At 39.1% G+C, this 25,254-nt stretch overlaps 2 protein-coding genes across 2 annotated transcripts in view; both read left to right on the top strand.

Moving 5' to 3' along the window:
* Positions 1–296: 296 nt before the first annotated feature.
* Positions 297–18,323, top strand: rrp15 (ribosomal RNA processing 15 homolog). The gene is made up of 5 exons (XM_066696414.1): positions 297–401; positions 3,973–4,265; positions 4,430–4,527; positions 6,254–6,434; positions 16,833–18,323. Exons 1-5 carry the CDS (start codon positions 311–313, stop codon positions 16,980–16,982), a joined length of 813 nt encoding a protein of 270 aa, XP_066552511.1. The 5' UTR covers positions 297–310; the 3' UTR covers positions 16,983–18,323.
* Positions 18,324–21,164: 2,841 nt separating this feature from the next.
* tgfb2 (transforming growth factor, beta 2) overlaps positions 21,165–25,254 on the top strand; it is a 33,269-nt gene continuing 29,179 nt past the window's right edge. Inside the window, exon 1 of the mRNA XM_066696302.1 lies at positions 21,165–22,349. Within this exon, the coding sequence (XP_066552399.1) occupies positions 22,004–22,349 (346 nt within the window). The 5' untranslated portion in view covers positions 21,165–22,003. The remainder of the gene's footprint in view (positions 22,350–25,254) is intronic.

The following is a 25,254-nucleotide window of genomic DNA, read 5'->3' as shown; positions in this document are numbered from 1 at the left end:
AAAATACACAGTTAACCAGTTTTTCTAAGTATTAACAATTATTCTGGACAAAAACATAATCTATCTACAATAGTTTTTGAACTGCAGCTGTTTACAATTTTATCTGTATGGAAACAGCCTGTTTAATAGCCTGTTACAGTTTATGTTATCCTTTTCTACTTCTTACTAAGATAACTATTAAGTTAATTTAAGTTTAAAAATCATATTTTATTTAGTAATTCAACACAAATATTCATAGTTCTGTCAGACACACTAACCTTGTTCACATCAGACATGGAACTCGAATGTCAGATGACCTGCGTGCAGCGGAATGTTTACGATGCGACACAAATTTACCATTTCCGGCAAGATGGCGGCGTCTGTGGAGACAACACATGGCAGCCTTGACCAAGAGTACAGTGGTAATTTTAAATATACTTATTAAATATTGAATTATACACTTTACAGTTTTGATAATTAAAATAGTAAGCCGTATTGTCCATCTGTCGTTTGTGGGTTAACGTCGATCTTCTAGCAACGTAGTAGATTTCTAAATACTATTCGTAGATACATTTCATCACATTTATTAATTTACCTTTAATGCTTGTTGTTTAAGTAATATTAATCCCAAATAAGAGCAATAGTCACATTTCTTTGCTGGGTTATAGCGTGTTTTTATTTTTTTTTAATTTAAGGCCTTCATTGTTTTGAAGGGATTTATGAAGTAGTTTATGCGTATTTTGTCTGAACTGCATGTCTTTGAAAAATACTAGTTGAAATGAGAATACATGTTGTTTTTTTGTAATTTGTTTAAACTTGAGACTGAGTAGTCTTTTGTAGTAGTGTTTTGAGTAGCTGGAAGGATTTTTTGTGGTTTGGGAGAGAACAGAAGGCAAAATACCAAACAGACATTGCCACAGTTTAAGACAAACACATCTGTGTCAAAAGAAGTTGTGCAATTGTGCCTTTTCTGTCCTTTAAAAAAAAAAATGTGCTCATTAATTCTCGTCCTTAAGCTTTGGATATTAAATTTAACTAGTTTTGACTGCTGGATCAAAAACAGTTACACCATTATCTTTTATAATAAACTTTTATATGGACCAAGCTAGAGTCCTAGTATGATTTTATCTTTGGTTTAATGAATATCCTCATTACATTATACTGAGATTTTTTTTATGCATTTATTTATCTATTTATTGTATGGTTTAAGACAGCCATATAGGCCTGTTGAATATATTTTAATCTGAAATATGAAACAGGCCATTGTTGCGATCTAAAACTAAAGAGTTGCCCAAACTTTAACAAAGTCAGAAATATATAATTACTTTAAGGCCAAATGTTAAATGCTTTTATCAGAGATTCATTGGGGTAACAATGTTCAACTTGTTGGTCAGGCAGGATCTAAAACAAATCGTGTCGGTGTCCATGGAATGATCTTATGGCACAAGCAAATAGCAATGTTTTATTTACACCTTTTTTAATGACATTTTGTGTGCGATGAGTAGAAGTAAAGTCTGAAGTCTTTAATTTCCCTACTCCATATTTACTTTTTGAGCTCATTTATGCATGGTTACAAATAAGTTCCAACAATGCTCAATATTCTGACCCAAAATCCTGACTGCAAGCTTTTCCTTGTAGGGCACCAACAATATGGAGTGAGTGGGCCAAATTAGGGCTTTAAAATCTTTGACTTTCATTTATAATTGTTGTGGTTTTATTTAATTTGTATTCTTTTCTATTATTATACAATTTAAACTTTACTGCTGGTGCCTATTCCATGTCCTGACAACAGGGGTGTCTTCTTGGCGCAACATGACCATTATTTAAATATGTAATACTGTAACTTGCCACATGGTGCAGGTGTTGCTTTATTATTAAGGCTTGTGTGCTACTTGTCCAACCCAGAAAATTGACGTTTTTAGTTCTACATTGTTTTTAGAGAGATTTGCAGGTGCATTGCTTACTTGTATTGTGCACTTTCTGTCATGTCTGAATAGGCATGCACTTGATTTTGCTTTGACCAGTTCTCCCTAATATAGAAGAGCAGTGTGCCCATGATTGAGTTGGCATGTTGCCTTGCTGCAATAGACTATATGAAGCAAGTGATCTGCTTACTTTGTGGATTGTTTTAACAGGCTTCAGGAACAATAGCTGACATTTCAGTTACTAAACCTAGTCCTGTTGTATGTTAAACTTGTTTTTGTATGGTTTAAAAACAAGCGGGTGTGGGAGGGGTTTCCATGCTAATCACATGTACAAATAACTTAAGTAACATTGACATTTATTACTTTAAAATGACGCGTGAATGTCTGAGGCAAAAGGGATGAATCGGATTTTAATTTGGCATGCGAACATTCTCAACTCTTTGCGTAAGAACAATTTAATTAATGTTGTTACTCCCAATTGATAAATGTAGCCCCTGGTGAGAGAGAGGGACAAATCCTGAAACTCTCGAATTGTCATGTGAACAATTCATAATCTCTGTCATCAGTGAATGCGCTTCCCTCATTTGTTCCCTGTGCTGATTAATCAATACAAGCTCCTTCGCTGTTAGGAGTTAGTCTTTACCCCTCCCAAAACACCATCTGAATAATGAAATATAAGGAATACTATATAATTTATAGTATTAATTCTTTACTCCATGAAGACATGTAATGCTTTTTTATTTTAAGTTTGAAGGAGCTATGATTCTTCTGAAAGTTGTAGAATTCTTGCCCATAACGATCAAATCTTCCTTTGCTTTTATACATGTGTTCATATTCCCCAAAACATTATGATTTAAACGTCTTTCTGAATTATTAGTCAAAGGGTTGGCACATGTTCATTTTAATCAAGGCAAGCAAGTTCTTAATTAAAAATCATCTTCATGTTCAACAATCATGGCAAGAAACGTATTAAAAACAATCACATATATGCTTACACTCTTCAATCTATAATTCTTGCTCAGACAGCCTGCCGTCTTCATTTTTGTGGTTTGTCTGCTTGATGAGACTGAGTACATGCAAATGCCTCGGAAACGACTGATGTGACATTCCCCATTATCGTCTCCTCCTGTGTGTCAGCGTCTGCAGATTTGACAGCTGTGATGATCGGGAGGGTTCCAGACCAAATTTTTATATGTAAAGGGAATGTATTTCGTGATATAATACATTATTTTTAACGTCTGCCAAAATACTTTTTTTTTTTTTTTTTTTTCGTTGTTTCTCCCCTCTCTCTTTCCTATTTTGATTTGGCGGCTGATATTTGCATTTTGGTTGTTCACTGTCAACTTGCTCAGTATTTCTGTAGCCCCATGTTGGACCATCTGACCATTTTCTTGAAACCGTGAGGAGAGATGCAGCTATGAGGAATTCTGTCCTTGTGCTTCTTGCTGACATTGACCCATGACCTCATAATAGAAAACATGCTTTTAAAGGTTTTATCAGTGTTGGAAATATGAGTATTTTTTTTGTAAAACAAAATAGATTGTAGGATTTTATAAAAGAATTTGAAGCTGACCTTATCTTTTTAAAATAATTATCTTTTAACTCCTATTTCATCTTCAAAATCTATTAACTCATTGTGTATTGATTACTCAGTATCTTTATTCTGAACTGTATTCTGCATTGCCAAAGTGACGGACTTGAGACCCCATGTACAGCTTTGTATAACATTAATAGGTTAACTGTGCCATTTTAGGGCTGAACAACAACCTGAACCCCAACCCAAGTCAACCCCAAAAATTCAAGCTATTCCCTCACAAATCTACACTTGATTCAGTAAAACCCATAGCAAACCTACCATCAATGAAAGCCTAAATTTACTGGGGACTCTAACCCTTACCTTGCCTCTTTTCATTCCGGGGGTTTAATACTGATGATTTAGATTTTGTCAATAAATGTTTCAGATCTTTATTTGACAAGACTTCAGTGCTTTGCCTTCGGGAATCCTCACTGATCCTCACTGTAAATGGCTCGTCAGATGAACCTGTCTTAATGGTCTTAATTCACACAGCTTCTGATGCAGAGGATGAAGTCTCCGGGGACAGTGGTTCCTCTGCGGGAGAAGCCGATGACGACAGTGTCAGCGGCGAGGGGTCTGCGAGTGACGGAGACAAGAGCGAGGGCGAGGATGGAGAAGAGTCTGCTCCACAGGACAACAACCCCAACGCTGGCTGGGCTGAAGCCATGGCTAAAATTCTGCACAAGAAAACGCCAGAGAGCAGACCGACCATACTGCTGAAGAACAAGGAGCTGGACAAAGTGAAGGCCAAGGAAAAGAAAGAGCTTTTGGAGAAGAAAAAACAGGTACGATCTTGGGAACTGGTCTCATCCCAAATTGCCTCATCAAACCTTGGAAATCAAATGTCTACAATTAGAGCTGGTTGTCAGGCAGTTGCTTTTTATGTATTTGCATCAATATTTGTCCTATATATTTGCTATATTTTCAACAAAAAACTTTATTTCTGCAGCTTGATAAAAGGCGGGAATGGGAAGGCATGTCCAGAGTCAAGCCGGACGTTGTGCAAGACCGTGAGACTGAGCGCAATCTCCAAAGGATTGCAACCAGGTATTATTTTACTTTCCTTCTCTTTACACCCTCTTTGAAGAAGAGGAATTTATTTAATCATTTTTGGGTGTTTCCAATGTTCCCTTAAAGTCTTTAATTTAGTTAGTTTTTCTGGAAAAACTTAGATCACTGCAAAATTTTAAGGAAAGCCATAACCTTTTTTTGGTACATTATACATTACATAGAATCTACCAATCAATCATTTTGCCACTTTAGAATACCTAAATAAACTATATATGATGAATACCATTTTTGCTTATTCATGAACATAACAAACTTTCAACTTTGTGGCTTTCTAGCGTGACCAAGTACACATTCTGTAATTCAGCAAAGATTGACACAAGTTCATGTCTTCAAATTGTAACCACTTATTAATACAAATGAACACACACCCAGAGGATTACTTCAAGTTCAAACGGCGAAATAGGAGCCAAGATCATAAGTGGAAATTAAGAGCAGGTGTATTTTGGGGACTGGAAATAAGAGACACGTCTTTCCACAAAAGAGCCGTGGGAACGTGGAGCGATCTGTAGTGCCGTGAAGTTGAAATGGACTCCTTCAGGATACTCTGGAATTGATTAGCTACCAGCAACCAAATGAGTGTGATCGACCCAAGGGCCTCCCTCTTGTTTGTAACCTTTGATATCTGTTTGTTTTTAGCAACAGTGAGACTAAACGAAAGATGAAAAAGCAGTGGGGCTTGCCCTTGTGTTGAGACCATGTGAAGGATAGGAGAATCGGATGCATGGAAATATGGTTAACATAAGATGCAAGACATGTGTCGATACAGGCTTATACACTATAATGCACACTCGGGGGAAGGGAAAGAGATGCCGGGTTTGAAAAATGGTTAACCCTTTGAATGCCATGGCCGACTGTGAGGCTTCAATAGTGGAGGGTTGAGGTGTGAAAAAGTGGCCAGTTTTTTTTTGTCTTGGCCACCATCTTGTGCCGACGGTCAAAGAGTTAACACAGGGCGTAGTGGAGAGAAATGGTCATCCCACTGCTGGTCTCTTTTGTAAATGTTGATTTCTCTTCGACTTGGATTTGGAAAGCACATGAGTGGGCGTACGGCCTTGGTATGCAGGGATGCAGAGAACTGACAAAGCCAAATGGATTGCAAAACCTTTCCTTCACACCTAAACTGAACCATCACCAGTGTGCAAGCCGTATCGCCACTGCTGTTTTCAATTTCTACACGCAGCACCCTCCACTGGCTCCGTTTTTAGCTTGGCATTCCTTCGGTCATACACAGCCGGACTAGTGTTTTGTGCAAATGAATGCCAGGTCTTTCTACACGTACAAGAATTCACGGACCATAATGGTGGTAATTTTCTACTGTGTGTTCGTCTTCCATATTAACGTATTTCCCACGGTCCCATTTTGGATCAAATATCACTGCTCATCAGTTTTCACAGTCATCTTTGAGTCATTGGCTGTATAAGCATCCAGTATATTTTCATCTGCAATGGTTGGATGACATCAGACAGTGTGGACATATGTACATTCCTGCTTCCCACGCTTAGTTATTTATCAAGTGTTTGTATTAGTTCTCTTAGCAAAAACAAATCCAATGTTGTAATTTTCATTTGAATATATTTGCCCCCAGGTCAATTATGTATACTATACACACACAAGCTGTCTGTGCTTTTAGATTAAAGTGTGGCTTTGCTATTGCGACTTGAGTGTTCAGGATATTCTCACGCCCAGTGCTTTTCCTTCCCAGAGGAGTGGTCCAGTTGTTCAACGCGGTTCGGAAGCACCAGAAGAACATCGATGAGAAGGTGAAGGAGGTCGGAGCGTCCGAGAGAAAGCGTGCAAAGCTGCTGTCGTCGGTCTCCAAGACAGACTTCATCAATGTCCTCAGGGGGACCGAAGCAGCGGCAAAGCCAGATAAAAGCAAACAGGTAAGCTTTTGTTTTGAACAGTCAATTTATTAATTTAAGCTGGCAGTGAATTTTTTTTTTTTTTTTCTTTAAAATTCTCCTTCAGATTTTATATATTCTTTAAAAGTATTTGCCTTCTTTCTCCCAAAGGTGTTCAATCATTCTTACATACTTGACTTGGCTGCGACAGAGTGTGGCCTCACTCATATTAATTATCCCAGTGTCCTGTTAATTCTGGGTAACGTGCAATTTAATCCATGCATCTCTCACTGAGCTGTTCAGTCTTGATTTCTCACAGTGTTCGTTAACATCACAGTTCCCTTCAAAACTGCTTCCTCCTACTGCAAGATTTATATGGTGCTGTGGAACAAATTACCGCATGTTGACATATTATTAGCTTTGCTTTACAAGTTAGCTTGCGTCAAGGCATGTTAAAGACATTCAAAAGCACTCTGCTGAAACAATAACCCTGAAGCTCTTTAATTTAAAGCATTTGTTCGCTCCTACAGCTTAATCTCGACTTCAACAATAGAATGACTCGGTCAATTTATGGCCAGGAGATTGTGTGAGATCTGATTTTTATTCCCACATTCCTACTAAATGTAGATTTACTCTGCTTAAAATCTAGCTGAAATCACCTTAAAATAAAATATTCCACGTGTAAAATAAATAAATATTCAAGCCTACAGGAGATGTAAACTCTAAAAGCTCTAGGTCATCGTAAATAGTTAAAATTAACAAAATAAAACGTACCATATGGTATACATTGGGCCCGGATTAAAACAAAAATTCAATCCACCTGCCAATTGCAAATTAAAAGGCCAGCACTTGGTTTGCATTTGTTACAACCAAGCAGCCTTTGGCATAAGCAGGTGAGTAGAAGTGTTTCATATAATCTGGGTCTCTCTGTCTTTCTATTATTTGTAGAAAACAGCTGGTCCAGTCTTGGCATCTATAAATGCAACCCTGTTTAAATCTGATTAACTTGATAATGCATGTTCAATTTCAATACATGCCATTTGCTCAGTGAATGTATTAGAAGGCAGAATTTGTGAAATGGAAAACTTTTTTTTTTTTTTTAAGTCCATAGACCGATGCAATTGGTGTGTAAATTATCTTTCCTGTAACAGAGAGCCTTTTAAACTGCTTTCTAGCACACAGAAATGGGTTAACTTTGTGTTGACATTACTCTCAGGTCAGAGTATAGTTTTATGGATCTCTCACTCTTTTGCAGTTTGTTTCTAGTGGGAGGCGAACATTTCTTACAGATTTTTTCAAGAAACAGACATGATGTACTGCCATTTGATACAGTAGCCTCACACAGGATGCTATATTCATAATTAAGATATGTTACACTCACCTTTGTGACAGCCAGACAAATTAATTTCTAGGCAAACTTGTGTAGTTTTATGTTTTTGACAATATTTATTAGTTATATAAATTTTTTACCTCCTTGCCAGCTCAGTGTATGTTTGTTCTTCTTCATAGATCCAAACGTCCATGTCAAGGGACATAAGGGGATATACTTAATGTACAAACCACATACCCGTAAAGGATTGCCATATTATAATTTTCTACAAGGAGACTTAATATTGGTATCCTAATTCGATCCATCTCCGTGTCATATTTGAAAAGTTAGATCTGCTCTGTTTAGAGATGGGATATAGTTGTTAACACTGTCTTTAGCTCCAAGCCGTCTCAATCACAGCTCCCTCGTCCAAACAAGATTAGATCATATCTGAAAGAAAGCTGCAGACGGTTTCAGCAGAATGCTTAGGTCTTTGTCCAAACTGTAATTGAAACCGAAAAAAAAATCCCCAAACTCCAGCTCTTGACCGCTTACATACGTTTCCAACACTTGACAGAGCCCAACAGAAGATTTCTGAGGGGTCTATAATCAGACACCTTTTGGGAATTCTCAAATGCAGGAATTGCAGTGATTGCAGTTTTCCCAAACTTCAGGAAACATTTGGGTTTGGGAATGGATACAGTAATCAAAGGAGTCGGCGGTCGAGCCAGTATATCCTTACACTTCTTCAATGCTTGCTTCCTTTCAGTAATTTTGTATTCTTAAGGACTATTTCAAATAATACAAATAAATCAATTAATTGTTGACATTTTCCCTACAAATCCCATTCTTGGTGACTATTTAAGTGCAAAATGAATTCACCCAGTGCTAATTTAATCTAAACCTGATGCATACAATGACATTGGCTAGTTGAATTGATATAGATTCGACCCTTATTATTTTTTACTGACCGGCTGTTATATAAAAGCACATATATACAGTACATAATACGTATATAGCCCAAACTGATTGGATGACCCGACCTGTATGCACCCGAGAGTGTTGTATATCTAGGCTACATACCTAGTCAATAGGTGTTGAATACAAGTGATGTATCCATATCTAAGCTTGGGGTTTGCTGTGGTATTTAACAAGGGTGAAGGGTATAATAGACCTCTCCTGGGAAAACCAGTTTAACTAAGGTCACGCTTTCAATGTCCGCACGATCGTATTTCACAATGACGTTTCTACAGTATGGTAATAATTAGTGTCATAACTTGGCTTGGGTTCTATTAGGTACTGGTTAGGGACTGATAATATCTGCTTTCATCCCAAGAAAACTTTATAGCTGAAGTGTCAGCACTTTCTTTTTTTTCTTTTTCTTTCTTTGGGTCTATTTAAGATCCAGTAATTCAATGGGAAAGCAGAGGATTTAGTGAACTCCCACTAAGCCCCGAAGTTACAACATAAACAAGTTTTTAATTTATGTTGTACTTTGAAAGAGACTGTCATTTCTGCATTAAATCACTTTGACTCATTTGACTTTGGAAGAGGCTCGCTCTCGATGTAAGACTGCTGGCTGGCGTCCCGTAAGGTTTAGAATATTGCATTAGCTTTTGTTTGCCAGCCCCTGTTGCTTGAATCAATTAGGAGACTGTTTTGGTCATGTGGTTATGTTTTGTATATTTTGGGGGTGAGCTGAAACAGCTACAGTAGTGTTTCGAGGGAGTATTCACATGCTTCGGCAGGAAAGAGATTTCACAAGATCAGGGAGGCAAGCAGGGGTTTGTTATGAGATGCAGCCGGTCTCTTGCTAACATTTTCCTGATGCGGTTTCCAAATCCATCCATCATTACAACAAAGCAACACACAACAGGAGAAAAAAAACCTACTCAAGATTCTCCTTTGATTCCCAGTTATCAATTTCTTAGCATGATGCTGAGGGTTATAGATATTCTTCCCCCAATGTGGGATATAGGCTAACCATTTCTCACAACATTTCTGTATTTAGACACCACCTCAACTGTGTGAGTGTGGAAGGGGAGGCCGGGGATTTTCCTGCTCGGTATTACAGTCCAACCAAATTCCAGAAATCGGCCACTGCTTCAAATAGTTGCTGCTCAGCTGGAAAGCTAGAGGTAGATGCAAGATGTATCCGCGCTCGTGATGCGGCTCGGTTTTCTGTGCTTCCAGCTGTTCCTTTGGCATCATGGATCCGTCTGCTCCAGATCGCATCAGATATTACCAGAAATTGCCATAACCACCTTCCTCACCTTTAAAAATAACCGTGTTTTCTAGTCTGGCTGTTCCCAAACAGTTTATCTCCTGAATATGATGACTTGCAGTTTATGAGCCTTTCATGTGTTCTTCTGAATGAAACAAAAAGGTCCTCGTGCCATTTTGTGTAGGGAAACGACAAACTGGCAATATCTTATTTTGAGTTTTTCCATAAAAGAACTTTGAAATGTTTTGTAGCCATTTCCTCCCATATTCAAATTAGTTTATCCAGTATGTTATGCTCAAACATTAGGCCTATATATGGAGTTAAAACAAATCCTTGGCAGAAAAATTTGCTTGTCTTATAGATACAGATTGAAGAAATAGCTGTCTGAGCCATCATTTGTTACTCCTGAACACCAGTCAGGTCTGTCTTAATTGTAATGTGCTGTGATGTCCCAAGTTGCTTCTGAGGGTAATGGATTCTGGTTTTGTGCAGTGCATTTCCACGGACTTGCGAGTGTGTTGAGACTCCAGCCTTAATGGAATTTATTTCACTCAGGACATTACCTCTCAGGGTTTCATTCAGTCCACTATCTACAAAGTAATGTCCATCCTGAAAATGAAAATGTTAATTCTTAACCGAATTCAAACTCATGCTTATGAAATCAGAGCAAAGGAAGTTGTGGCTGATGGTTTTGCATTATTTAATTTACTTTTCTCCTATTTTTAACAGGAAAGGCACAAGGGAATGTTCAAATATTTGGCAATGTTGTTTGAATTCGGATCCCTTTCACAGGTTCTGTGTGCCCAGATGGGAGTAATTATGGCTTTTAGCAGTAGCCAGGGGCTGTGTTTTCCATAATATCACCAAGGTATCTCTTTATCCCTGCGGACCAGTCCAGATGTCTGAATTATTTTTCATGTAACTTCCCAGTACGAGTTTTTGTATTTATTCTGTTTGTAATGTCTTTGTCGGTCATGTCTGTAAGGCATGTTTGTTTGTTCTTTGAGTGTTTTCTGTACATCTCTTTTCTGCTGTCCCTCTAGTAAGGCTGACTCTGACTCATGCTTTGCAGTATTGGCCTTTGTACATTTGTCATCGTGCACCTTGTGGTGGCCTGATCCAGACTGTGCTATGTGCAAGGCTACTTATAGACCGTAGACGAGTGAAGAGTGTGTATAAATTTATTCTAGGGCTTCCCACAGTGCCACCGTTCCCCACCCTGCTGACATTTAATCCTAGTGCAGATTCAAAACATCACCCAGACTTCATTGCACCTCATGGCAACACAGTTAGTGAACCGTGACTCAAAACACGTTCTTAGTCTTCCCTACAAATAACCGTCTCGTTTTCTCAACAAGGTGTTCTGCCCAACCCTCTGTACACAAGGGTGTTAACATATGAATTTGGACATTGCAGCCCAAGAAATAAGAAAAATAGTAGTTGGAGTAATAATAGAAACCACAAATGTCTTATTTTTTATATTTCTAAGGAATGCCTTTTTCTCTCTTTGGTTTTTACTCCTTTGGGTTTTCCATTCACCCCCAATGCAAACACAGTTGCCCTTCAAATAATGTAATCTAATATGATATTATGTCTATTTTACATAAGAGATAGAGATGACCGAAAAGACAATTTTAGGTTTTTCTGGAATGTTTTCTAATAGTTATAAGCAGGATTTTTAAGCAAATTTCAAATAGACTTGGTCCTGTATGTGTGCAATGTCAGCTAAACTATATTTTTGTTTGTAGTAATTGCATTCAGTATAACTAGAAGCCATTAGTGTCATGGTTAGAGAGCAAACTCTCAATGTGTACACACAATTAGGTGTCATCAAACTCTTTCCTTACACACAACAGTGAGTACAATTTGTATACGTAAGTGAACAACCAATTTAGATATTTTCGAATTCACTGCACATTGCTCACAAGTGCTCCCAGCACAGGTTGGTGAGGGCTGAGAATACTTTCATGCATCATCGGCTGCAAGCTTATAAAGTTTATTTCCACGAGAACTTGTCTGCGCTCATTTCATTTCTGTTGTGTGGTCTGTATTTAAACACACTGTCTCCAGCATGCCTGGTTTTGGCAGAAAATTTAAATAAAATCAGACCACATTTGAGTTGAAAGGACTTAACTGCAAATTAATTAAGGCTCCTCATGCACAGTTTGTGCTGTTGAAATTTGTCTTAATTAATTCCATTGTAAATAAGGGATTTTAAAGCCAGGGTGGGTATTCACTGGGGAAAGTGTCCTATTTACCCACACAGCGGGAATCTGCAGCTGAACTCGACGTGAAACAAGGTCTGTAGTGAAATAATAGCTGTTCTTTCACAATAGATAAAGTAACACTGATCATCTGTTTGAATTGTGTATGTACAGCATTAAGTTAATCTCTCTGCTGTTCTGCAGTTAACAGTTCTTCGGATGATATTAAGGTTTTGAATCGACTAACAATCGCCTGAATTCATGGAGGAAAGAAGGCAACGGGGACACAAGCTACCAAATTGTCAAACCATAAACTTTTCACACCGCAAGCCCACAGAGCAGAGCATGTAGGTTAGATGTCATGCAGGGGACTGACACAGCCATAACGGATTCAGCCCACAGGCGATGCTGGTGTGCGGTGAGCCGAGGATTCCCCGGCTGATTCAACCTCAGCCACATCAGGCAAGCCCCGGCCCGTTAACCTACAGCCAACCACTGACACTGTATGCTCAGGGTAAGAGTGGTTCGGAGTTTCTGTTCGTCGTGAATTTGTAGAGCAACTGCAGCTCATTGTTTATGCAACATGTCTATCGTATTAAGACTTGACAATATCACATTTTAACACACATTTAAATGGTTACATTTGGCTGGCGTTAAACTTATAGCAGATATACAGTTGGTGATTTAGACCACTATTATACTGGAAGGCCCCACTGTTCTCACACAACTCATAGCATAACTAGCCCGTGCACATGTGTGGAGCATTGCCTAATTTATTTTATACATATTTTATACACTTCTGTGACAGACATTCGAAAGTGTATGTTTTCAAACTGTACTCTCCAGGGAATCTTTTTCTTCTTTCTCAGTGCTGGATTTCCTAATGATCCTGGTGTTGCTGCATGCCCACTAGAGTCAAATGAAAAGGCAGTGGGGGAAACCATTGCCAGTTGGCAAGGTAGTCTTAAGCAGGCATGTGTGCCAAGGAAACTTAAATCACTTCTATTGATTGCTTGACTTTGGCTAAGTTACGGCAAGTTGGTTGTGTAATATTGACTGCATGGTCTGTTTCAAGGTATTTAATTTTCCCAAACTAAAAGGCATAATAAATCAATGTAACAAGCAGCTCACGTTTTTGTAGTTTTTTTTTTTAAGCTCGTAATTGATGGGATCTTGGTGGAATTGTGCTTTTAAATATTTTTTAAAAGTTAATTGCATATTTGGGAAGATGACAGTAGAAGTTGTGAAATAAGGCACATTACCCCGCCCCACTGGGCGACTTTGCACGCTTTAGCTAACCACAGAGTGGGTGGCTCAAACAGAGATGTCCAAATCCATTAAATATTACACTTACAAAGTATTATAATGGAAGCTCTGTGTTGATTTTGTGCCGAAGTGGTAACGATACTCAGTTTTTTATGCTGTTCTTTCTGTTCCTTAAGGATATTATTGTATTGCATAGTTCATCCTTCCTAATATAACAATGACTACCACTTGCATTATCCCACAGTATTACACAGGAATGTTTTCAAGACTGAGAATACAAGAATTTTAAGAAGTTGAGAATGAATGCAATGAAAGCTAAAGAAAGGTTAATCATATGGATGTTTCATCAAGCCCCAAGATGGGACAGTCTCTCCATTCCCATTTGTAATGGAGTTAAATTAAGGAAAATGCATAAATGCTACTGAAGTAATCATTGTGGCGTCAGCAGCCATTTCAGAGTAATTTGATCCCGTCTTGAATCCTCTGTAGGTGCTATTTGATCCATTAAAATGATATTTTTTTACCAAGTTCTACCTATATAAAATACCTCTGTCCTCTGGCAGAACCCTCAGTTGGCCGCTTTCCAAACGAGTGGAAATCGGGCACCCTCCCCTAGGTTTACTGGCTGCGATCTTCAGCTGTAAGACATTTATTCTGTTGTGGGGTGTCAGAGATAAGAACCACAGACTGGGAGCATGAAGTGCCAGCAGTTTAAAGGGAATCCTGTTATTTTGCCTTTTGAGAGATCTCATCTTGTATTAAACAAATACAATAAAATAAAATAAATAAAGCTTAAGAATCCTGGAAAAAAAAAACGGGGAAGCATGTACATCAATAAATCTTTTCATCCCATTAAACACAAGTCTCTCTAATATCAACACAACGAGCCCCAGATTAACTGAAAGTGTGTGTGTTGCATATTTCAGCAACTCTGTGAAGAGTAGCAGTCTGCTGTGAGTAAAGTTGCTCAGTCATCCATTTTAGGTTGTTAGTATACATAGTAATATTGTACTGGTTCAACCTAAAGTGGTGCTTTTCTCCTCAGTTGATGATTTTCAGTGCTTCTTCCTCTATTGCTCGTATTTGGTTTAGATTAGATTGGGCTGGCCATTCAAGTCTCTCAACAATTATACTAAATCACAGGCTCTTTAGAGATAATTGTTTACTGCCTGATGCATCACTTGATTGTCACACTTTTTTAAGAAACAGGTTTGATTTCATGTAAAATAAAACAACTTTAAAACCGATTAAAATCTTTGGATGCTGATTAGAGCAATACCACTATTTTTACTGCTTCCCTGTGTAATCTTCTCATGGTCAGAAACAATGCTCAGGTAGGCCGTGGCATTTAAACGATGCCCAATTGGCACTAAGGGGCCTAAAGTGTGCCAAGAAAACATCCCCCACACCATTACACCACCACCACCAGCCTGCACAGTGGTAACAAGGCATGATGGATCCATGTTCTCATTCTGTTTACGCCAAATTCTGACTCTACCATCTGAATGTCTCAACAGAAATCGAGACTCATCAGACCAGGCAACATTTTTCCAGTCTTCAACTGTCCAATTTTGGTGAGCTTGTGCAAATTGTAGCCTCTTTTTCCTATTTGTAGTGGAGATGAGTGGTACCCGGTGGGATCTTCTGCTGTTGTAGCCCATCCGCCTCAAGGTTGTACGTGTTGTGGCTTCACAAATGCTTTGCTGCATACCTCGGTTGTAACGAGTGGTTATTTCAGTCAAAGTTGCTCTTCTATCAGCTTGAATCAGTCGGCCCATTCTCCTCTGACCTCTAGCATCAACAAGGCATTTTCGCCCACAGGACTGCCGCATACTGGATGTTTTTCCCTTTTCACACCATTCTTTGTAAACCCTAGAAATGGTTGTGCGTGAAAATCCCAGTAACTGAGCAGATTGTGAAATACTCAGACTGGCCCGTCTGGCACCAACAACCATGCCACGCTCAAAATTGCTTAAATCACCTTTCTTTCCCATTCAGACATTCAGTTTGGAGTTCAGGAGATTGTCTTGACCAGGACCACACCCCTAAATGCATTGAAGCAACTGCCATGTGATTGGTTGGTTAGATAATTGCATTAATGAGAAATTGAACAGGTGTTCCTAATAATCCTTTAGGTGAGTGTATATGTATATATATATATATATATATATATATATATATATATATATATACATATATATAAGTTTTGATGTGATTTTTCTGGCTTGTAAGAAATGTTTACCGTCATAACTTGCAGTACAAGCCTGAACTGCCTTCATATATCCACTAGGCTGCTCTGTTGCTCTATGTAAGGTGGCCTTTGCAGAGCTTGATATTTATAATCAGTAGTGCTGTACTTTCCCGTTTTAAGAGACTATTTGGGAACCATTCGCTCCTTCCAGATGCCTCTTGTTATGAACGCAGATATAGGAAATGTCACTCCTTTCTTAATTTCATGGCCACAGCGCAGAACAAATATTCCACTCAGACTAATTACTCCTAGCTATAATCTGTGTACCATATTTTGCAATCAAATTTGATGAGTTACGATGGGAAATGTGTTTTTGCACAAAGGTGAAAAGTCCACTGTAGCAAATTAAGATCTCTGGATGACAACACTAATATTCGTTAAGATTTGAGGAGACGTTTGTGCAGGGCTTTATGACTAATTGGGTTTCTCTGTACAATCTGCAGCTGTAAGTCTAGAGAATAGTTTTCACGAGTGATTTTGAATTTGGTTTGAAATTATAATATACTCTTATCTAGAATGTATTAGGCTTTAACGTCTGAGATTTTCAAAAGGCTAATTTGTGAAAAAAAACATCTTGTAGAACTTTTTCACCCTCAAAGAAAATAGTTTAGATTGACATTGATGCATGTTTTGAAAGAGATCCTCTTGTTCGTATACATGTTAATGTTTATTGACATGTACTGCAATTGTTTTGTTTGTTTGTAAAGTCCTTGCATCTCTCCAGTAATTTTTCAGTTTTGTGATGCTGAAAATTGTTCTTGACAAATAAGTATGAGATTTATATTTTGTTGGTTCTCGAATCATTCAAAAACAGCTGTGTCAAAACAGCAGCAGATGGTCTGAATTCATTGACTACAAGTGTTTGTTTTTTTTGAGAACCAAAAGCAATGATTTTGTAATAAATTACATTGTTTTTTTGTTCCCCACATGCTTGATTAATTTTATCTTTCAAGAAAGAAAAACCCACATTATTGCACAGCTTTCACTCTCCACCAAGTCTCATTAATTAGTTTCTGCTTTGTTGTAATTATGACTATTATGTTTATGTTCATGTCAGCTCGATTTTTGAATTAAAAAGATTTTTGTTTCTCTTTCCCTAGATGAAAGTAATCGGTGAACAAAAGCTGAGAACCACTGATTAAATCTGTATTTCTGACATTAATTGTTTTGTATTTGTTTTCTGTAGGTTGAGGTAAAGACGGAAGAGAAGGCCTCATGGAGCATTCTGCGCGATGACTTCATGATGGGAGCCACCATGAAAGACTGGGACAAGGAGAGCGATGATGGGATTAAAAAAGAACCGCAAGATGATGACTATGACAGCGATTCTGACTGATTCTGCCTCTGTGTTGGTACATGGTGAATTAAAGGACAAGGGACATGATTTTCCAGTTTTGTATACCTCTCATTGTGTGAATAGTTGCAGATTTTATTCCTGGAGGATATCGGGATGAGAAGCACCTTTGAGTTTCTACTCTGTGATAGTAAACTGTGCTTTGCTGTTACAGAAAGATGCTGTTTGTCAGTCTGTGAGACGGGTTTTATTGGGCTAACCAAGACTCCCAGTCACTTTACCATGAGGGACTGGAAGGTTAAATTGAAGCCTTCTGAAGAAAAACAGCAACCAAATAAAATAACATTACAAATATCACCCATTATTCAGTTCTTTCACGAAAAACACCCCACCACATTGGGATATCAGTGTTTGCTTGTTGCCAATCACTTTTTATTAGTGCAAAAAAGTATGTTTTAATTTTAATGGGCCACAAGAGAAATTTATTAAATGGCAACAAAGTTGAATGATGTAATTATTTTACTACCCTTTCTATGTATTTTCAACTGTAATGTGGTTTCTTTTTGTATGATTAAATGTGCAATTGGCCTTTTTATTACATTTGTAAAGTTCTGTGGAGTTGTGATGAAAACCTGTTTCCAAGGTTTGTGGAATATCAAGTCACTTCTGAATGACAGTTGTAAACCCAAATATCTGTCGGAGTGGTTGATTGAAACCTTAGAACGCCAATCCGTTTGAGAATAATTGTTTTGCCATGTAATTACAGCAAGATTTGTTTTGCTTTCGTAAAGGATTTCCTTTTCAATGCATAGGAAGCGAATCAACGACACGCCTTCCAATTCGACGTTATTGCGTCCCAGACTTCATTTCTCGAACGAGCGCCAAGGATTCCATCCTTAATGCATTGCCTCAGCGACTGCCTCTTGTTTGGACTGACCTGCAGAATTGCTCGTTAAGTCCACATCTGTGAGAGAGGATTCTGACAGCTCTTTTTTCAAGAACCGCTGTTTCGACCCACATTTGGCTATGTGGAAATATTTGCCAAATACCTTATCACTCTGAAAAAGGACCAAGCTGTAAAACACGCCAATCTCTTCCAACCTGGCCCCACCACGTAAACGAGCTGTTTGTCATGTGATTGCCACGGCCTGTCATGAAGGAATGTCAGTGAGAACTTTCCCTTTAAGCTGTCCAGTCTTCAGGGAATCCTGTTCACCCAACCATTGACTTTGCTCTGACCTGTGCCGTGTGCTTATCTATCCCTTATCCCTATGCAATGGCAAACTGTACTAATGTAAAGGCTTACATTAAGATATTTAATTGTTTTCTTTATGGAATTTGGAAGTCATCATCAGGAGTGAATTAAAAAATACACAAAATGGATTCCTTGGTTGTGTTTATTTAACAATTGGGTACCAAAGGGTTAAATCACTTTCCCTCTAATGATACTTATTTTGTAGTCTGAAGCCGTGTTGATTGCTCGGAGAACAGCGTTCATGATTTGCATAAAGCGTATTGGAGAGCACAGGCTAGTGAATTGAGTTCTGAATCATTTTGCATGTGGTGCTTTGACCTAAAGTCCAAATTATTTGAGATGTTCAGCCTGCTATGCTGCAAAATAGTTTACACCATCTTAAATGAGGTCATGTTAAATTAATTTATTTTGTTTTCATTTCAGAGAGGATGAAGCCACTTCAAACTTAAAATACAAATTTCTTGGTTATTTCAGAGGAAAAATGTGCACTATATATTAGCACAAGTAGTGGCAGATGGTAGGAGGTATATTTATAAGGGCACCACAGCCGCCAGTCTGTATTTTTGGGGAAAAGTGAACTTCCAGCACTGATTGGACATTACGATGAGGGCCTTTTTCCATGTCATTAATCTGGGAGTGTACAGCAATTCAAGAGGAATACCATCAAAGCATTCAGTCCTATAGAACAACCCTGTGATCAGCTGGATCAGTGAATCAGCAACCAGTGCGAGAGACAACTTTCTATCACTGCAATAGGAACCGCACTTGTGGAACAGATGGCGCAATATTCCCCCATACAGCTATGAAGAAGATTGCTGCATTCAATAAAGTCAAGGGTGGTCCTGTACATTGTTATATACATAGTGAGAAGACAACTTTTGTTCTTTGACAGTTGTCCCAATGCTTTTGGTCCTACAACTGTAATTCCCGAATAAGATTACAGAGCCTTGCCATCAATCAAGAGCTCTAGCTATAATGGATGTTGGGGAAAAGCTGTTTTTTCACTTTGAATCCCTTGTAAACTTACACACACTGAGTGATGGGCAGTTGATACTTCATACCTTAAGTTTAAATGACTGCAGTAGACCATCTCTTGATCTTAAAGTATGGGTAACGCTATACATCATCGGTTTTAACCACACTTTTTAACGTCTGTCAGTGCTGATATTGATTTACTGAAAACATATGCTCACGATAGTAAAATGGTGACGAGTGTTTCAGAGTTGGAGGTTTTGAGAGTCTGTCACAGGTGATGAATGATTGTAAAATGTTTGGCAGCAAATGAAAAACGTTTGAATTTCTAGTGAGTGTGCATGTAAATCAACCTGTCATTCAGGGGAGGACACTCCTAAAAATGTAAATCCTTTAAAACCAATAAAAAAAGTATGTGAGTAAATAAATAGTTCTTTGCTCCCTCTTAGTTTAAAAAGCACAAGGCCTCTATAGTTTGGCATATGAGGGTGTTTTCTCCAGCTGAACAAAGTGCGGCTTGTCATTTTGCTTTCTGGTGGCTTAATGGCCTAAAGAGAACTTGGTTTCTTTGGTTTAATGTTTCAGAAGCTATGGTTTTTAAAGGTAAAATTGAAATCCTTAACTTCTGCTGTGTTTGTGACAAATGTAGATAAAGTTCACGTCTATATTTTTAGCACAAGTGCTCTAGTGATAAAAGACGCTAAACTGCAAAGCAGAAACAATGAAGGGCTGCCTAAGAATTAAGCGCTTGTCTGTTGCTGGAGAATTTCAGTTGCACGTGTTGAAAACTTAATTGTTTTGGCTCACTTTAAGTCCTCGTTAGTAGGGGGTTCTGGTTTTCAGGTTATATTAGCTAATCTGTGTAATTTTTACTTTGGCCAAATGTGCTCCTACTGAAATAAACTAGCGGGATGTGATTTATTTTACTTGCGAAGACCGTTGCTAATAAAAATAGATAGTTTCTGTTGCTGTAGCACTTTTTCACATTGCTTCAGCAGACAATGCAGGGGTTTAATGTTGCACCCAGCATGCTCTGAAATAATATAAATATTTGACTTTCAGGGGAAGGATTAATTTTCAGTTTGTTGAATGTCAGTTTGTGGTAAAGCTCTTCCATGATTGACCCTCATTTTCCCAAAATTTTCAAGATGTTCAGCAATTTTGAACATTTCATCCTGCTGTATCTACCCTCTGAAACATGAAACGCAAAGCCAGATAAATAGACATAAACCATGAAGCTACTGGCTTCAACCATTAAAAAGCTTTAAAACCAATTCAAACTCAATCAATAAATGACTAAAATAAATTAGTTTGAAGAGCACAAGCTCCTGTATAGAACAATATACAGCTCTGGAAAAAAATAAGCAAAAGAAAGTTTACAAACGAGAGGAGGCCATTCAACCCATGGTGCTCGTTTGGTGTCCATTAATAACCGAGTGATCCAAGGATCCTATCCAGTCTATTTTGAAATGTTCACAAACTTTCAGCTTCAACCACATCGCTGGGGAGTTTGTTCCAGATTGTGACGACTCGACATGTTGTCAGTAGTTTATAGAATAAAACAAAAATGTTCATTTTACCCAAACACCTACCTATAAATAGTAAAACCAGAGAAACTGGTCATTTTGCAGTGGTCTCTTAATTGTTCCCAGAGCTGTATAATAAGGTGACAGTTGTAGGCATGTGGAGAACTTTTTGCCACATACTAGTGAGCCAACACAGGTACACTGTCATTGCCATAATCTGTTGCCCCCACCTTCCCCAGCATATCAACGAATAATAATAAGCTATTAGAAGTTCAGATCTGATGTATGACTTCTGCTGATGTAAATACACGGCACTTCGCCTGTGTGTGAAGCATGTTTCCAATAACCGCCGCTTGGCTTATGTCATCCTGCCGGCGCTAGGACCCGGAGCGCCTCTGTTCCCCGGCTCTCGCCGCAGCGCCACGCCGAGCCCGCCGCCCTCCCGCCCGGCCGGTCTGAGCGCTGACCCGCGTCACTGCGGCGGAGGCGGACACGCTGGGAACCGGGCGCCGTATAAATATCTGTCCCGGCCCCGGCTGCATGGGCATGTTGTTATCTGCTGCTCGGGGCTGAGAGTTGAGCAGAAGGGATGGAGGAGCGTCTGCCTTTGCACTGAGGAAACGAGCAGGGATTTATTGTTTTTTTTCACTTTGCTTATACTTCTGTTTCTGAAATATAACACGCACACGCACACGCACACGCATGTACATCCACAGTGCACCGCAGACAGAGTCCACTAGACAGGCACAGGCTGAGGCAATGCAGGGTCCCGGTGAAGTCCAGAGGGGGGGGGTCTGACTGCAGGGCTTGAAAGGCGGACTTTCAGGGACCAGAGTTGGACAAGATCTCAGAAACGTCTCCGATGCGGTGGAGGTGCGCTGCCCGCAGAGGATAGGTCAGCTTGGGTCGGCTCGGGGTCGTTTTTGGAGGCGTCTGGGGGGCACTGGATGACGATTAAGTGGACTTTTGGAAACTATGTTCATGCTTATTTATTTTTTGACCCATCTGAGCGTTGACAGCAACAATTAGTCAGCTGCGCGCATAACGGATCCCAAAGCCCTCATGCTCGGCTCGGCGGCTGCATCTGAACCCGCATTTATAAGTGCGCGGAGATAAGAGAGATCCCTCGACTCCTCATGTGGGAATTCATATACTCTCGCTGTTAATTGCGATCAGATCTATTTGGCATCATCATCATCATCATAATAACACACTTGAGTGTCTACAGTATCCTATTTAAATCTTCCACCCTATGCACGATCGCTTCATTTTCTTTCTAAAGCAAGACGCTGCCGTGGCTTCTCATTAAGATGAACTGCTACATTTTGAGTGTTTTCCTCACTCTGGATTTAGCCACTTTGGCTGTCAGTCTGTCCACCTGCAGCACCCTGGACATGGACCAGTTCATGGAGAAGCGCATCCAAGCCATCCGGGGACAGATCCTGAGCAAACTGAAGCTGGACAGCCCGCCTGTCCACTACCCTGAACCCGGAGAAGTGTCCAAGGATATAATCGCCATCTACAACAGCACCCGGGACCTGCTGCAGGAGAAGGCCAACGAGAGGGCGGCGACGTGCGAGCGGGACCGCAGCGAGGAGGAGTACTACGCCAAGGAGGTGCACAGGGTCGACATGCGGCCCTACGACTCCACGGACAGTGAGTGTGCCTTGTGATGGAGGGGTGCATGGCCGCTGCTGGGGTTTCTGTGGGTGTACTGGGCATTCGCACGTTTTTATGTTGTCTCTAAACGCAGTTGTTAACATCACCACTGGTGGTTTCATGGATGTTTGAGTGTCATTATGGCTGTCCCTCAATAGTCCTCAGTCAGTTGTTTTGGGAAGGGGGGGGGGTCCTATATGGGGATATGCATGGGCAGCTATGGAGGAATGTTAATATGCATCGTCATATGTATTTGAGTGCATCTCGGATTCATTAATTGATTAATTGGCTCATCAATTGGTTCATTAATCCACACTCAGTGTTGGTTGTTCAATGTCCCTGATAGATACAGACATGTTAGCAATGTGTACCCCATGATCCCTGTAGAGAAAATAAATAAGTTCACATTGGACGCGATAATATAAACATTTCGCAACCCTATTATTATTGGAGAAGACTGCTGTGATTAGCCAGAAGTTAAAATCAGACTGTGGAGAGTCACTCTGCATTTACTTTCCAGATTAAAGTGAATAAACATGCTCAGAAGGTCTGCCTTTTACAGTGAGAGACGCTTTTACTACAGTATTGATGTATGCATGTGTGTGTAAGTATTGAGTGATCATGAAACATATAGGGAGCATACAATAACTGAATATGCACGCAGCCGTGAAGATCCGGCTGAATTTGTAACTTTACACTCAAGTTTCTCATTGCAAATGTTATTTTTAGGGCAACAAGTTGCCGCAGGCCCTTTTTGCTATTGCTTGAATGCATGCAGCAGTTGTTACAGTGCACAGCGCGTTTATTTGCTATATAAGTACATCTGTGACTGTTGTCTACGAAATTAAACTGCTACTCTTTAAGTAGAGTACCACGCACACATACATGCACAAGCCTACGTTAGAAGCATTATTTGAGCAAATGTGTTTAGCTTGTCCACTAGATGGGGATAGATCTAAACACCACTTTCAGCACCTTCTTCCACCACTTCTGGACCCTGACTCCTTCTATTACAGACGCAAGGAAATGAAAGAGAAACGCCCCCCTCCCCTAGAAAAAAACCAATAACCAAATACTGTTTTTCCCAGCTGTCATGGGGAGTTATTTTAAATTACCCCCAATGACAATTGACACTAATTCCAATCAACAAAGCAAAGATCAACCAAATAAATCAACATTTTATGTGAAACATTACTCAATTGTTGGTCTGCACATACATCAATGTTTTTTTTATTTTTCTCTCTCAAAACCTTCTCTATGGAAGTTACATTGTTATTATGCTATTCATTCTTAATTAACCTTTTTTCCCCAGATCAAATGTGAGTATACAAGACAGAGTAAAAATAAATTAGAAGATATTTTATATACCCTAAGGTATATTTTGTATTAAATATTATCCTTGGCTGAGACTGCTGTATAAATACCGTAAATATGAATAGAACTGGCAGCAAGCCAAACTCCGGGGATAAATCCAGTCAGGAAGGCATTTCTGGGATATAAATAATACTCTGTCAACATGTATAGAAAGATCCAGTTTATTTTTGAAATGTATTCATATTAATCGTTACTTCTGCCACTACTGCAGTTAAATCTTAGAAATGCAAGGGGAAATAATAATAATTAAAAAAAAATGACATAACATCCCTATAATCAAATACAAAAAAAACAAGAATTAAGTACTATGCTGTCCTGTCTTCAGGCACTGTGAATATGATCCAATGACAGAGTGGTCATATTTGCCAGATAATAATACGTATAATGGATCTACCTTATTTGGGTGGGTGCCAGGAAGTCCAAACACCCTCACCCTAGGGCATCACATCACTGTAACTGATACAAAAATGTATGAGAGAGAGTACCCTGGCAGGACAGCGTATTTAAACAGTGAGCTGCAAAGCATCATAAATATATGGTTTCTATGGAAAATTCCAATAAAAGACCGACTGGTCGCTAGGTTCTGAAGTGGCTTCTAGGACGAACTGTTTTCCACTCATCAAGGGTAAACTTCAGCACTCAAGATAACCTAGCCCTCCGACGGAAACTAAGGCAAAGTTCGTAAATGCAGCTGCCAATGGGCATAAGACTACGGGGTTTTACGGTCTTATATATTATGTAGGCAACACTAATTTAATCTGCGTTTGTTTCATTTTAGTCAAAGTCCCATTCAAGTGCAATCTGGTGGAATTTTAGACTTGTCTCAGAGTCCAATGAAGTCATTCTCTGAGTCCAGTCAAGTGAAATCTGCGGTCTTTTCCAAGAATGTTTTATAGATCATTGTTTTAGTTTGTTCGAAGTAAAAGTTTCCTTAACAGATTTGTTTTTATATGTGGGGTTGTCCAAATAAGAAAATAAGATTCAAGAGAATTTGACTGAGCATATGACGAAAATATAACAAATGGGAAATAATTAATATCAAATGCAGGTAAGTAATAAATGGTGTTATACAAAATACATGAACATACTCAAAATAAGACTGGTAATCAATTGTCTTCTAATATACATCTGAAAGGATGGTAAGTGCTGCTTTACCAGGGCACTCTTTCCATAGGCTTGCTGAAATACACTCTCGCTGTTTCCATAGTAATGTTTTTCTGTTTCTGCTGTTTTGGTGCACATGTACATTTCCAAAGTTTTAAGTTTCTCTGAGTGACGTTTTAGTGTGTTGGTTTGTGCGTATGTGAGTATGTGTGTGTAGTGTTTGTCTGTGTGTGTCTGTGTGTATGTGTGTGTGTGTGTGTGAGTGTAGGGGGGTTGGCAACTGTTTTACCACGTTTAGATTGATCAAGATTGTGAAAGATTCTGAAGTTTATAACAGTGAAGTTAACACCTAACTTTGGGAGTTCTGTTTTTATCACTCCCAACACTTATACAGAAAATTAAAAATACCACTTTGCAAAGATAG

The sequence above is a fragment of the Amia ocellicauda genome, chromosome 1 (genome assembly GCF_036373705.1).
Source record: "Amia ocellicauda isolate fAmiCal2 chromosome 1, fAmiCal2.hap1, whole genome shotgun sequence".
Lineage (NCBI taxonomy): Eukaryota > Metazoa > Chordata > Actinopteri > Amiiformes > Amiidae > Amia > Amia ocellicauda.
Note: the sequence above shows the minus strand (reverse complement) of the source record. Positions and strands in the feature narration are given on the sequence as shown.